We start from the raw sequence: 15,129 nt of genomic DNA, 5'->3' as shown, positions 1-15,129 counted from the left end.
TGCAGCATTTTCATCATTGTGTTTAAACAATTCTATTTGGTGACAGTCTCACGTCAGTGTTCCCGTGCTATTTTGACCTTTATTTTTTGGCTTTACAACAGTTTATATGTTCAATGCAGTTTACAGGATACAATACTCGTTCTGGTCATTGGTGCATTCAGCTCAGGTCATGTGTAATAACCTTGTAATGTTATCTGTGTGGTGTAATCAGACTCTCCTTAGTAGTATTCTCCGAGCGTACCTTCATAAATATAATGGCACGTTTGGATGGCTTCTTATAGAGCTGTATTTTACAAAGTGTCATGGTGATTGAATTTCAAACTAGTTGGGCCGGGGTAAGACGAGCGTCCAGAAAACGTAGGTGATTTTCATCTGTATCGGCATCCACATTTATTCATTAGCAGTTTAACCCCGTAGTGACTGGGCTAATTTTTTTTAAATCTGACCAGTGTCACTTTATGTAGTAATAAGTCTGGAAAGCTTCAATATATCCCATTAATTTTGAGGTTTTTTTTGTGTGATCCTTTATGTTTTTATGTTAACGGGAAATTTAGGTTGATATGTTTTACGTTATTTTATAAAAAATATCAGAAATTAGATTTTATTTTTTTTAAATGTGCAATTTTCAAACTTTGAATGATTATCCCTTTTAATACAGTCATACCACACAAAATATTAATAAATAACATTTCCCTCCTCTCTGCTTTATTTACATCAGCATAATTTGAAAAATGGATGTTTTACTTTGTTAGAATTTTAGAAGGTTTAAAAATGTAGCAGCAATTTTTTTGAGGAAAATTTACAAAACCTATTTTTTTCTTTTATAGGGACCTATTCAGTTATGAAATGACTTTGGGGGTCCTCTATACTTGAAACCCCCAAAAGTGATACCATTTTAAAATCCGCACCCCTCAATGTATTCAAAATTGCTTTCAGGTAGTTCATTTCAGGTGCTTTTCAGTAATTAATGCAAAGTGGCATGACAGGAATGAAAACGTTTATTTTTACCACATAACTTCTGAACAGGCCGCTATAGCCGGCAGACTCTATGGCCGTTATTTGGCCATGAATCTCCACACAACCAGCCCTACCCTCTCCTAGTGTATCCTCACCCATCCCCTGTAGACTGTGAGCCCTCGCGGGCAGGGTCCTCTCTCCTTCTGTACCTGTTAGTGCCTTGTTTTTGCTCATGTTTGTTGTATTTGTCTATATTTGCCCCCTTTTCACATGTAAAGCACCATGGAATAAATGGCGCTATAAGAAAATGTATAATAATAATGAAATGTCATGGCAACCATCAGGTCCATACAATTGTAGGGAGATACAACCTCGAGTACCTGCATGCCGGCTCTGGAACTAGAAAGGCTGCATCCTCTGTTCTCGGGGGACAGCTTTGAGGAGGCGGACCTTCCCCAGCAGCCTGAGGGAAGCCTGAGTGGGAAGGACCTTCCTGCAGACCCAGAGAGGCGGGGAGAGCCAGAAAAGGGCGCGCAACAACAGGGAGATAAAAAGACAGCGCGTGAAGCAGAGCAGGGTGGCGCCAGAGCAGCGCAGAGGGTGGCGCCAGAGCAGCGCAGTGAGTGGCGCTCTCTGCTTCTTTTGTCCCCTGCACGGAGTAACGACGCTGCGAGGTGTTGCATAGAAAGAGCCCCATCTCCTGCAGAGCCAAGCGTGCACAGCAGCAATCTGGAGAGAGGTACCGCTGCAGAGCCGAGACCACTGCCACCAGAAGACGGGGGTATTGTCGTCTGCTTGACCCCATTAATGAGGACACTGCTTTGGCTGTTGCCGGCACCATTGAGTTTGCAGCAGGAGCTGCAGTATTGACTTCCTTATACGTTTTGCTAATACTTGAACCGTTGTATTTTACTGTGCCTTTAATACTGTTTGACTCTTTGCCTCCCTGCATGGAATATTCCCCTGCAAATAAACCTGATAACCCTTGCTCTGCCTCCCGTCCGTCACTGCATCCCACGTTCCTGCTTGATATTCTTACACTATCAAGATCTCAGGGTGCCAATGGGATTAAAGGGGAATCCCCCACACACTGTTAACCATCAAGATGCCGTAGTCCCTATTGACAGCATCATTTAAGGGGTTAAACAACCATAGTCGGTGCCAAGACTGATCATGGCTGATGCAGTAAGTTGTCAGCTATAATGTACAGTTGACAGCTACAGGATTGTCACCCGCCGGGGAGATGCTATTCTCTTATATGGCCGGTCACTAAGGGGTTAATATGCACTTGGCTTATCAGGCTATGTGCACACGTAGGACGGGTCCTCTGCGGGTTCTCCCGCAGCGGATTTGATAAATCTGCAGGGCAAAACCGCTGCGGTTATCCCTGCAGATTTATCGCGGTTTGTCTTGCTGTTTCCTGCTGCGGGTTTACTCCTGCACTGATGCTGCAAAGATCTAATGTTAAAAATAATAAAAAAATGGTTATACTCACCCTCCGACGTCCCAATCTCCTCGGCGCTGCACACGGCGGTCCAGTTCCAAAGATGCTATGCGAGAAGGACCTTCGTGACGTGACCGCGACGTCATCGCAGGTCCTGCTCGCTTAGCAACCCTGCGACCGGACGGCCGCATGCAGCGCCGAGAGGCGGGAGGACTTCAGGGGCCATCCGAAGGTGAGTATATCATTATTTTTTATTTTAATTCTTTTTTTTTTTTTTTAACACAAATATGGTTTTCAGGGCCTGGAGGAGAGTCTCCTCTCCTCCACCCCTGTTACCATCTGCACATGATCTGCTTACTTCCCGCATGGTGGGCATAGCCCCATGTGGGAAGTAAGCGGATCAATGCTTTCCTATGTGTGCAGAATCGCCACGATTCTGCACAAAGAAGTGACATGCTGCGGATTGTAAACCGCTGCGTTCCTGCGTGTTTTTTTCCGCAGCATGTGCACAGCGTTTTTGGTTTCCCATAGGTTTGCATTGAACTGTAAACTCATGGGAAACTGCTGCGGACCCGCAGCTGCAGAAACGCTGCGGACTCGCAGCAAAATTCGCAACGTGTGCACATACCCTCAATGGCAATGTATCCATAATGTGCACATGTAGTCTTGGGTGGGCAAGTGTTATCCATTGTCTAAAAGCAGATCATGCGTGCTGTTGTTACATTGGGCTACTTTCACACTATCGATGTGTGACGTACGTCGCAATGCGTCGTTTTGGAGAAAAAACGCATCCTGCAAAGTTGCCAGCAGGATGCGTTTTTTTTCCTCCATAGACTTGCATTAGCGACGCATTGCGACGTATGGCCACACGTCTCATCCGTCGTGCGACGGATGCGTCGTGTTTTGGCGGCTGCGACGCACAAAAAACGTTCATTGTAACGTTTTTTGTCCGTCGGTTCAGCTTTTTCTGACCGCGCATGCGCGGACAGAATTCCGCCCCCTCCTCCCCGCTCATCACACTGGGCAGCGGATGCGTCGTAAGACTGCATCCACTGCCCACGTTGTGCTAAATTTAGCACAACGTCCGTTGGGCCAACGGTTTGCGACGGCCCCGTACCGACGGAAGTGTGAAAGTAGCCTTAGTCAGTGGACCTCACATTCTGACATCCAAGTAACTGACCACCGAGATGTGTGGACCAGCCGCGCATCTCCCAACCTAAACCTGACTGCTTCAAATATCCCTTCTGGAAGCCTCATTGAAGATGTTTGCATGAAATGGCTGATTACAGAGAGCAATAGACTGTATGGTGCTGGACATGCGGTTTGGGATCAATTTAAATTTCACTTGAAACCTTTAGGCTTTATTCTCCTGCTAGCAGATATACGTGATTTGTATACCCTTTTTTTTTCTCTTGCGGTTTAGTCACAGGACCCCGTGCAAGATTACCATGGTTTTTATGCGATTTCTACAAGTGAAACATGTTAAAATCTTGTTAAAACCCTGTAGCCTCATGTACTGAACCAGGCAGCAGAGTGCCATCGTGTGTGAATGCGTCCTTTGTGCAGTCTACACAGGGGGAATATTGTGATTACACGGTGACTGCTGATTGACCAGGAGGGCTTGATGGCTTTAAACAGAAGTGTTCATTCCCTTTATGCCGCTCTGTCACTTGTGTGCAATATGCTGTGGAGTTGGAGGTTGCACAGGTTATTCCTTATAGCGATGGCTTTATTTTTTTTTTATTTACAATAAGTTTTTCTTTGTGACTACCCTCTATGGGAAAGTGCACAGTGCTCTGCTTTCCCATACAGGTCTCACTTGCTAATTACTTTAGTTGTGTAGGAAATACCAATACACCTTTCTAATCTGATAAGGTCCCTCTTTTGGCCTCTGTCTAGTGAATAGAGGCCTCTGAAAATGTTACCAGAAAAAAGCGCACTGTGCACTTATCCTCACTCGTACATATCATAGATGCCCTAACGATGATTTCCTGATGTCCAAGTCTCTTCAGTGATCAGGTATAAGGACCTCATCATCAGTGTTACGTGTATGTCAGTACTAGGCCACGTTCAGTCCGTAGTTACGTGTGTGTCAGTACTAGGCCACGTTCAGTCAGTAGTTACGTGTATGTCAGTACTAGGCCACGTTCAGTCCGTAGTTACGTGTGTGTCAGTACTAGGCCACGTTCAGTCAGTAGTTACGTGTATGTCAGTACAAGGCCACGTTCAGTCAGTAGTTACGTGTATGTCAGTACTAGGCCACGTTCAGTCAGTAGTTACGTGTATGTCAGTACTAGGCCACGTTCAGTCAGTAGTTACGTGTATGTCAGTACTAGGCCACGTTCAGTCAGTAGTTACGTGTATGTCAGTACTGGGCCACGTTCAGTCAGTAGTTACGTGTATGTCAGTACTAGGCCACGTTCAGTCAGTTACGTGTATGTCAGTACTAGGCCACGTTCAGTCAGTAGTTACGTGTATGTCAGTACTAGGCCACGTTCAGTCAGTAGTTACGTGTATGTCAGTACTAGGCCACGTTCAGTCAGTAGTTACGTGTATGTCAGTACAAGGCCACGTTCAGTCAGTAGTTACGTGTATGTCAGTACAAGGCCACGTTCAGTCAGTTACGTGTATGTCAGTACTAGGCCACGTTCAGTCAGTAGTTACGTGTATGTCAGTACAAGGCCACGTTCAGTCAGTAGTTACGTGTATGTCAGTACTAGGCCACGTTCAGTCAGTAGTTACGTGTATGTCAGTACTAGGCCACGTTCAGTCAGTAGTTACGTGTATGTCAGTACTAGGCCACGTTCAGTCAGTAGTTACGTGTATGTCAGTACTAGGCCACGTTCAGTCAGTAGTTACGTGTATGTCAGTACTAGGCCACGTTCAGTCAGTAGTTACGTGTATGTCAGTACTAGGCCACGTTCAGTCAGTAGTTACGTGTATGTCAGTACTAGGCCACGTTCAGTCAGTAGTTACGTGTATGTCAGTACTAGGCCACGTTCAGTTAGTAGTTACGTGTATGTCAGTACAAGGCCACGTTCAGTCAGTAGTTACGTGTATGTCAGTACTAGGCCACGCTCAGTGTTTGGTCAGTATTTTTATGTAAGTATTTGTATACCAAAACCAGGAGTGGGTGGTAAATACGGAAGCGGTAACGTGTTTCTATTATACTTTTCCTCTGATTGTTCCACTCCTGATTTTGGCCTACAAATACTTATGTAAAATACTGACCAGATACTCATCATGTAAATAAGCCCTTAGATAGGTTTTCCACATCTGGGCTAGCATCTCAGTACCCGGCCCAACTGCAGGGTCTCCTTATATATGTCTGTGGGGCCGTTGGTTCCGGTCTGGAGACCCGTCGGTCAGGCCAGGTTTTCTGATCTGTGCATGGACCATGTCTCACAGACCCGGCTTACGTGTATATACATAGACTTGATTCCTTGTGAACTGTTATCGCCCTGAAGCACTTAAATTGATGCAGCATATTGGGCTCGTTCACATGCTATGTTCTTGCCACGCTTTTCTCACCGTGGAGTAAATGCAGTTTTTAACAGTACCAGCAAAGCAATGACATTTCTCATATCTCATGCATATGTTGCTTATTTTTTTTTTTCTCTGGATTTATACTTTCAAAGCGTTATTTTTCTGATCTTCAGTATGTCAATTCTTACAACATTTTACCTATTTAAATAAATGTTGAAAATTGCAACAAAATTGCACAAATTTTCAGCCAAAACTGGAAAAATCTGCCCCAAATACTCATTGTGTGCAGATATCTGTAGAAGGGTTTCCATTGTGAATGGTTTTGCAGGGATCATAAACCGCTTGTTATTAATACATTGTCTTTTATCCTAGGTGGCTCAGTGTTATTATACCCATCACCACATGATGACAGCTGGTCTTCCTGATATCTCTGCCATGATCCTCATCACTGGGAATGGATGTAAGACTACCTGGTGCTGAAGCTAATGAAGGCGCTCTGGAGTATAAGAACTAACATGTCTGCTGCCTACACTTCATAAATCATCCCACAAGTCCGTTTTATCGGGCCACCAGTTTAGGTTTTTTTTGTCTCCAGGTAGTTTGGTCGTTAAGCATGTCCAAGTCCTGTTAAGCTGGTTTTGTGCTGGTTTGATCTGCAGAGAACTCGCCTCTGTGCTTTCTTTTTTCTTGTTTTGTTTGTTTGGTGAGAGTACATCACCGGTAACGATAATGTAAACTACGGAGGAAGAAACGCTAGACAATGTTGATGGACCGGTTCTGAGACATATTTGTGAAATTGTGAAGTGGAGGTCACAGGATGGCATCCAAGGAGAGACTCTGCGAGCTGTGGATGCTGTATTGCAGCAAGGTAAGCCTCTCCTTCCCCACCGTATAATATGTCTTCCTTCATGGTGGTCGTGAGGAGTGTCAATAATGTGATTGTGAGCTGCTGCTCTGGTAAAAGAACCTATTAAGGCTACGTTCACATTTGCGTTGTGCGCCGCGGCGTCGGCGACGCAACGCACAACGCAAACAAAAACGCAGCAAAACGCATGCAAAACGCTGCGTTTTGCGACGCATGCGTCCTTTTTTTGGTTGATTTTGGACGCAGCAAAAATGCAACTTGCTGCGTCCTCTGCGCCCGGACGCGGGCGCCGCAGTGACGCATGCGTCGCAAAACGCAAGTGCAACGCATGTCCATGCGCCCCCATGTTAAATATAGGGGCGCATGACGCATGCGGCGACGCTGCGGCGCAGACCGCAAATGTGAACGTAGACTTAGAGAGAAAAAATAATCCGGCCTTTCTTAAGATAAATTAAGAAATACATCACTTACATTCACAGATGGAAGTGTTAGCACCCTTGAAATTGTTCCACAAAATGAAGTTTCTCCCAAAAACTTATTGTAATTTCACATGTTTTGTTAAGCAGATGTTTATTCCTTTTGTGTGTATTTTTCCGGCACATTTTTGGAGTTTTGTGGAACAATTTCAAGGGTGCCAACATTTTCGGCCATGACTGTGCATGTTTATTGCAGAATCTGGATGTAGGAAATTACAGCACTCCATACTTATATCTCATAGATGATTGATTTTGGTCTTGAAATGTTGACTTTGTGGACCCTGGCACATCCATTGAGTTTATACTCCTTTGGCCGGGTTCACACTTTGTGGACCCTGGCACATCCATTGAGTTTATACTCCTTTGGCCGGGTTCACACTTGCATATTCCAAGCCTCATGCACACGTTGCTTATTTTTGACTTATTGAAATAGGCTATGTTCACACTAGGTGCTTTTGCAGCTTTTTTTGTGCTAATTTTCAGCTGTATTTGACAGTGCCAGCTTTGTCTGAGATTTCAGAAATCTCATTCACACAGCTTGTTTTTTTTTGTCATCAGTATTTTGTGCTTTGCAGAATTTTTTGGACAGAGAAATGTCACTACTTTCAGCGGTTTTTTTCAACATTTTTGTAGTGTGTCTGGGCCCCCCTAGTGTGTCTGGGCCCCCCTAGTGTGTCTGGGCCCCCCTAGTGTGTCTGGGCCCCCCTAGTGTGTCTGGGCCCCCCTAGTGGCAGGGTCGTAGGTTCTCATTCACTTTGTTGGCGTCATGATGAAACTTTTCAGGCTTTGTGACAAGTCTTGCCGAAAAAAAAAGTGACAATTCTGTGGCAAATCTGCAATGTGTGCACAGGTTTCTTAGACCACCTGTGTGGCCTAAGTTTACACCACCAGTTAATTGGATTACGGTACTTGATGTCAGAAATGTCTGCCAAAATTCTGGCACTTTTTTTTTTTTAATTGGGTGCATGGAGTTGATAGCTAGGCCTTGCCCCTTTCTGATGAGCCTTGACAATTTTCAGCAAAGACCCATCTTCCTGTCAGCCAAGCAGCAGACAGTGTCTAAAACACATAATAAATATGGCGCAACTCATGAAATACAGTTTATTGGTCAAATCGCACCAGAAGTCTGGCACGCTTAGCATGTTGGTCTCCCCCATTGTCTAGTGGACCCCTTTACCATGCCTGATGCATTCCTGAATGCTTGGTACATTACGGAGTGTGACAGCCCTGGATAAGCTGATCACTGGGGAGAGCATGGAGGACGGCTACCTGAGCGCTGTCATTACAGCAAACCCAATGCCAATAATCCACCTCCAGTCACAGTGTACCGCAGGGTATATCTGCTTCTCACCGCAAGAGTGACAGCGGGAGGTGTAGGTCATCTGCAACCATACGCTGCTGATGCCTCTACTTGTAACACAGAAGCAGTAAGTATTCATGTAAAGTGTAACCGATGTATCGGAAGATCTGGCAGCGCCTGCTCCTTGCTGTAGATAATCACTATTGCTCCAGCTCATCGCCCCTCGCTCCTCCTCCTCCTCCTCAATACACCCTTTATAATCATCAGCTATCATCTCTGATCAGTATTGTGAATGTCCGCATTTAATAAAGCAGAGTGAATGATTAGTCCGGAAGGAGAAACATGACAATTTCACTGATACTGTATGGTACAAAGTGTCTTCTCCTCACTTGTACTATTTTTGTATATGCAATTTTTTTAAAATCAACCTTTACTCTTCAATGAAAAATTCTATGTGCAACGCGTCCATGTGAGAGAACATAATGATGTGAGCGGCTGAATAATGAGACCTAGATAATTGCAATCGTCCTAAACTCCAGAAATCCGTCTGTAACTTAAAGGGTTAGAAGTTGAAAACTTATTCCTAAATCAGCAGTACGGAGCCCCCTATGCGGTGCCCAGAACACACGGTGTGGCTCCTGGTATGCGGGCAAACAAGGCTGCAGTCAGGGGGGAAACTGTAAGCGTCCTGAATACACTGCATGTACTGTTTGTGTGTGAACTTTAGGGCTGCATAGCTGGCATTGTTTATTTGTGCCCTGGCAGTTTCTTCACAAAATATCCATCCGTTTTATAGGATAACCCATGTCTCTTCATTATATTGTCCGTGTTGCCAGTTGCTGTAGCGTGGTGGGTGTTCAGATTTTGGGGCAGACTTATCCCTGTAGATCCATTGGCACAGGTCCTGTTGATGAATCTGGTGCACCGCTCATTTGGTGCACCATTCTAATCTGTCCCATAATATGTGATGAATCTGTTTCCCTAGGGGATGTACAGTCACCATACAATAGCTACTAATGATCGCTGCAATTAATTTCATTTAAAAAATACTTGCAGCAAGTTATTGTTGATTGCTGTCTATAATAAATGGGAGTGAATAGGGATGTGTTCAGTGATCGTTCACAGTCATAATATTCAGAAAGCAGTGAAAATGAAGTCCAATATTTTAAGCTTTTAAGCCCTTTTACACATTTATGTTATGTCGCACCCTTGTGCTATTTCTGGGCCACACTGCAAACCTATGTCCTGTGAGCTCGCAGTGTGCGCAGACCTGTGCCAGGCAGGCTGTGGTAACGATGCAGGTCACCGGTCAGGCTTAGTCACTACTAAGCCTTTCATTGCAGATAAGGAGAAATTAAAGGGGACCTGGCATCAGTTTTCCCTGTAAAAGCCGTTGCCACCACATTTTCCAGCCATTTAATACATTTCTAACAAGCCCACTATATCCCCCAGGCAGCACTGTATTCCTTTGAAAAAGTTTTGAAGCTGCCCAGTGCTGCATAGTAATGTGTACCCAGTGGTCCGATGGGCATTCATGCTCTGCGATCCCTCCCTGACTTGTAGTGCTTATTGATTAACACAACCGGAAAAGAGCTGAGAACTTACACATGCGCAGGTGTGAGGCTCTATAGGCTATGTGGATAAAGTAGATTCTGTCATCCATGTTGTTCCTAGGTGGGGAAGGGGGCAATGGAGGACGGCCCTGGGCGGGGAGAGCGGAGGATGGCCCCGGAGGCGGGGCAGCGGAGGATGGCCCCGGAGGCGGGGCAGCGGAGGATGGCCCCGGAGGCGGGGCAGCGGAGGATGGCCCCGGAGGCGGGGCAGCGGAGGACGGCCCCGGAGGCGGGGCAGCGGAGGACGGCCCCGGAGGCGGGGCAGCGGAGGACGGCCCCGGAGGCGGGGCAGCGGAGGACGGCCCCGGAGGCGGGGCAGCGGAGGACGGCCCCGGAGGCGGGGCAGCGGAGGACGGCCCCGGAGGCGGGGCAGCGGAGGACGGCCCCGGAGGCGGGGCAGCGGAGGACGGCCCCGGAGGCGGGGCAGCGGAGGACGGCCCCGGAGGCGGGGCAGCGGAGGACGGCCCCGGAGGCGGGGCAGCGGAGGACGGCCCCGGAGGCGGGGCAGCGGAGGACGGCCCCGGAGGCGGGGCAGCGGAGGACGGCCCCGGAGGCGGGGCAGCGGAGGACGGCCCCGGAGGCGGGGCAGCGGAGGACGGCCCCGGAGGCGGGGCAGCGGAGGACGGCCCCGGAGGCGGGGCAGCGGAGGACGGCCCCGGAGGCGGGGCAGCGGAGGACGTCCCGGGAGTGGATCATCGGAGGACGTCCCGGGAGTGGGTCAGCGGAGGACGTCCCGGGAGTGGGTCAGCGGAGGACGTCCCGGGAGTGGGTCAGCGGAGGACGTCCCGGGAGTGGGTCAGCGGAGGACGTCCCGGGAGTGGGTCAGCGGAGGACGTCCCGGGAGTGGGTCAGCGGAGGACGTCCCGGGAGTGGGGCAACTGAGGACGGCCCGAGAAGGGGGTAGCGGAGGACGGCCCGGGAGACGCTCATCGGACCGCTCTGTGCACATTAGAATGCAGAGTTGGACAGCTTGGAAATAGTTTTTTTTTTTTTTTTTAAGGTTTATGGCATTGCCTGATATGTAGTAGCGTGCTTGTTAGAAATGTATCAAATGGATGGCAGGAGAAGGCAGGTTGTTGTGCTGCCTGTTGTAGGAATTGCTCCTTGGATCTTCATTGCAGACTGAGTGGAGACCCGGACTTTTGTCTACATGAAGGGACTATGCTGCTGTGCTTAATCTGACACAGAATTGCAGCCAGTGGAGGGTGTAAAATGCAGAGGATTTTTTTTCCTCCAGATTTTTTTGTGCAATCATCTGCTTGTATTCCAGTGGTGGCAGTGTGAGGAGCGTTCATGAAATCCTTCACATACTGCGGAGATGATCTGCAGTGTAAAGTGACTGTAGCTGCAGACTTGTAAAGGTCTAGAGGGGTGCAGTGGATCCTGGCTGCTGCCGCTGACAAAGGTTACTCCATACAAAAAAAACTTCCAATTTATTGCAGTTCGGTTTGGAGTAGAACATACTCCATTCTCGCATTGCCCTAAAGTGGAGATTTTTTTATACATAACACCTGGATTAACCTTTGTCAGTGACAACCCCGGGATCCACTGCACTCCTCTCCCTTACTTGTGTCCGCTCTACATTTAGAATGCGGACAGTGGCCAGAACAGCAGTGACGGTTGGATTATACATCACTTTTTACATAGTTGTGCTGTGCACAGCCTGATCAGGTGAGCACCCAACCCTCCAACTCGCCCTCACCTGTTGCCTACGTGGTACCCAAGGAGCGCCACTGTTTATCTCTGCAGCTGCAGACTTGCCATCCACTGCCTGCTATATTTGCTGTAATGCTGATGGTGAAATGTGCCGCAGATCTGCAGCAATATCTCCAACTTAGGTGCTCAGCAGATACAGTATGACCTAAAAAGCCGTCTGTACAGCTGTATCTAGAAATGTTTCCACCATCTCCCAGCATGCTTTACTGGCTCTGTTCCCTTCAATGATTTGCATCCAGAGAAAGTTTATATAGGCACAGCCCGGTAATGTGACACAGGGAAATCATGTACTACCGCGCTTTATTTGAGTATGTGAAGTTATTAGGTGTATGGTAACCAGCTTGTTGACTGTTTCCAATAACCCACTGAATAGATGTAAATAGGGCTCAGATCTGTAGGATGTATAAAGGTTTCAGTTCTACTTATTTCTCATGAGGTTTAACCTGTGCGTGTATAAACCGCACCAAAATACAAAGCATCAGCACCGCCTACAACGTGTTACTAAGGACCAAATAACAACTAATACAATTGAATGGCAAAGTTGGGTTGTGTTCACTATTTGTTTTGTTTTCTCTTTTTTCATTCTGTATTTTGGTGAGGGTTTTTTTTTTTTACATCAGTATCTGATAGCCCAGAGACAAACTGTGTGTAGACATAACCCCAGGTAGCACTGTAAGCACTGTTAGGTACCATGCTACGGTAAATATCCTGATTCTCCTAAACAATTCAATAGTAAACCTTGGCCCTGTCAGTCTATTATTTCCCCTTACCCATTTGTCCTGCACAAAGAGCTGCCAGTTTCCTAAAGGGATTCTGTAGGAATAGAAAAATAATCTAAGAAAATCTAATTATAAATATATTTGTAAATACTTGTAAATAGCAAATCAAACATTTTTCTAGGGAGATAATTACTATAAATTTAATATATCCATCGTCTTTTTTCACAGAAAAGTCTTAGAATATTAATAGGACTGGTGACTGAGCATGTGCAGCAGAAGGCTGCTCTCCCCTCTCTTCTTGTTTAAGAACATGTGCTCAGAGGGGACATTCTGATCTAATACTGGAGATACTAGGAGTGCCAAGGTAAGAAGAGGCTGCTCACACTGCTGTCCACCCTGTCTGAGCTACTACTGAAGATAAAAGGAGTGCCGAAGTAAGAAGAGGCTGCTCACACTGCTGTCTACACTGTCAACCTATACCATAAATTGTCATTTAGGAAATCTCCAGCGGAGCTCCCTACTGTACATGCTCACATGCACCAGTCCTAATATTCTTGGACAGATTTCTGTCAGTGTAGCAAACCTGCGTTTATGTAAGTCCACTACTTTAACATTGATGACCTATCCTTCGGATAGGTAATCAATATCTGGTCGTGGTCCTGCACCCCTGCCGATCAGCTGTTGTTGGTGTCGGCAGCTGTTAGCCGGAAGTACTCACTTGCGAAGCTGCTCCATCTTCTGGTAGTGGCCGCCGTAAGGTAGTACACATCTGCCTCCTATTGATTTGAATATGAGCCGGATGTGTAGTACCCTGCGTCTGCCACTACCAGAAAATGGACAAGTCCGCTATTGAGTATTTTCGGCCAGCAGTCACCACCACAGACACTGATAACTGTGAGGGTGCCGGGTTTCTGACCTCAATCAGACACTGATGACCTATCCTAAGTAGTGGACAACCTCTTTTTGTCCACAGGATCACTCAGCCAAGCTGTCTTGTGAATGGGGGTGTTGGGAGAGAGCAGCCGGCCGAGCAATAGTTTGGCCAACATCTATCTGATGTGTGGCCAGTAGTGATGAGCGAACGTGCTCTGTTAACGTGTTATCTGAGCATCCTCGGGTATTATCAGAGTATCTTTGATGTGCTCGTATAATATGTTCAAGTCCCAACACATGAGGGGATTGCTTGTTTGCTCTGTATGGTGGGTGTGCCCTGTTCTCGGCGAGGTATGTGTCCTGTGCTTCCTCTGTGTGGTGTGTGTGCCCTGTTCTCGGCATGGTGTGTGCCCTGCTCTTGGTGCGGTATGTGTCCTGTGCTTGCTCTCTATGGTGTATGTGTGTGTGTGTGTCCTGTTCTCATTCTGTATGGTGTGGGTATGTGTCCTGTGCTCATTATGTGTCCTGTGCTCGCTTGGTATAGTGTGTGCGTCCAGTGCTTGCTCAGTGTGGTGTGTCCTGTTCTCGCTTTGTATGGTGTGTGTACTTGGCGCTGTGTGTGACCTGTTCTCTTTGTATGGGGTGTGTGTGTGTCCTGTGCTCTGTATGTGTCCTGTGCTCGCTCTGTATATTGTGTGTGTCCTGTGATCTGTGTGTGTCCTGTGCTCGCTCAGTATGGTTTGTCTTGTTCTCGCTCGGTATGGTGTGTGTCCTGTGCTCGCTCGGTATAGTGTGTGTATGTGTCCTGTGCTCGCTTGAAAAGAAAAAAAAAAAAGAAAAAAAACACAAGGCGCCCCCAATGTGTCACACTGTATATAAATAAATACAGACTTGGTAGGGAATATGCTCACCTATTGCAGTTGTGAAAATGGGTCACAACTCCCATGCGGGTGTAACCGTAGCAGCAGGTCTCCACAGAAATCCAGGAGGATGTTGGGAGTAGTAGTCTTAGGCAAAATGAAGACCGCGCTCACGGGATATATTTAAAATGGTTTATTTTAGCCTACGCTACGCCTACGGAAGAGAGCAGGAACGCTCTTGAAACGCGTAGGCTAAAATAAACCATTTTAAATATATCCCGTGAGCGCGGTCTTCATTTTGCCTAAGACTACTACTCCTGTGCTCGCTTGGAATGGTGTGTCCTGTGCTCGCGCGGTATGGTGTGTGTGTCCTGTGCTCGTTCGGTATGGTGTGTGTGTGTGTCCTGTGCTCGCTCGCTATGGTGTGTGTGTGTGTGTGTGTGTGTGTCCTGTGCTCGCTCGGTATTGGTGTGTGTCCTGTGCTCGCTCGGTATGGTGTGTGTCCTGTGCTCGCTCGGTATTGGTGTGTGTGTCCTGTGCTCGCTATGGTGTGCGTGTCCTGTGCTCGCTATGGTGTTTGTGTGTGTGTGTGTACTGTGCTCCCTATGGTGTGTGTGTCCTGTGCTTTCTCGCTATGGTGTGTGTGTTCTGTGCTCGCTCGGTATTGGTGTGTTTGTCCTGTGCTCGCTCGGTATTGGTGTGTTTGTCCTGTGCTCACTCGATATTGGTGTGTGTGCCCTGTGCTCGGCGCGGTATGTGTCCTTTGCTTGCTTGGTATTGTGTGTGTGCTCGGTTCGGTATGTGTCCTGTTCTTGCTCTG

At 47.2% G+C, this 15,129-nt stretch overlaps 1 protein-coding gene across 2 annotated transcripts in view; it reads left to right on the top strand.

Moving 5' to 3' along the window:
- Positions 1–15,129, top strand: part of NBEAL1 (neurobeachin like 1) — a 266,607-nt gene that overhangs the window by 25,775 nt on the left and 225,703 nt on the right. For both annotated transcript variants that reach the window (XM_077272013.1, XM_077272014.1), the window contains exon 2: positions 6,260–6,755. In XM_077272013.1, coding sequence (XP_077128128.1) covers positions 6,705–6,755 — 51 coding nt within the window. In that variant the 5' untranslated portion in view covers positions 6,260–6,704. The remainder of the gene's footprint in view (positions 1–6,259; positions 6,756–15,129) is intronic.

Source organism: Ranitomeya variabilis, chromosome 7 (assembly GCF_051348905.1).
Source record: "Ranitomeya variabilis isolate aRanVar5 chromosome 7, aRanVar5.hap1, whole genome shotgun sequence".
Lineage (NCBI taxonomy): Eukaryota > Metazoa > Chordata > Amphibia > Anura > Dendrobatidae > Ranitomeya > Ranitomeya variabilis.
Note: the sequence above shows the minus strand (reverse complement) of the source record. Positions and strands in the feature narration are given on the sequence as shown.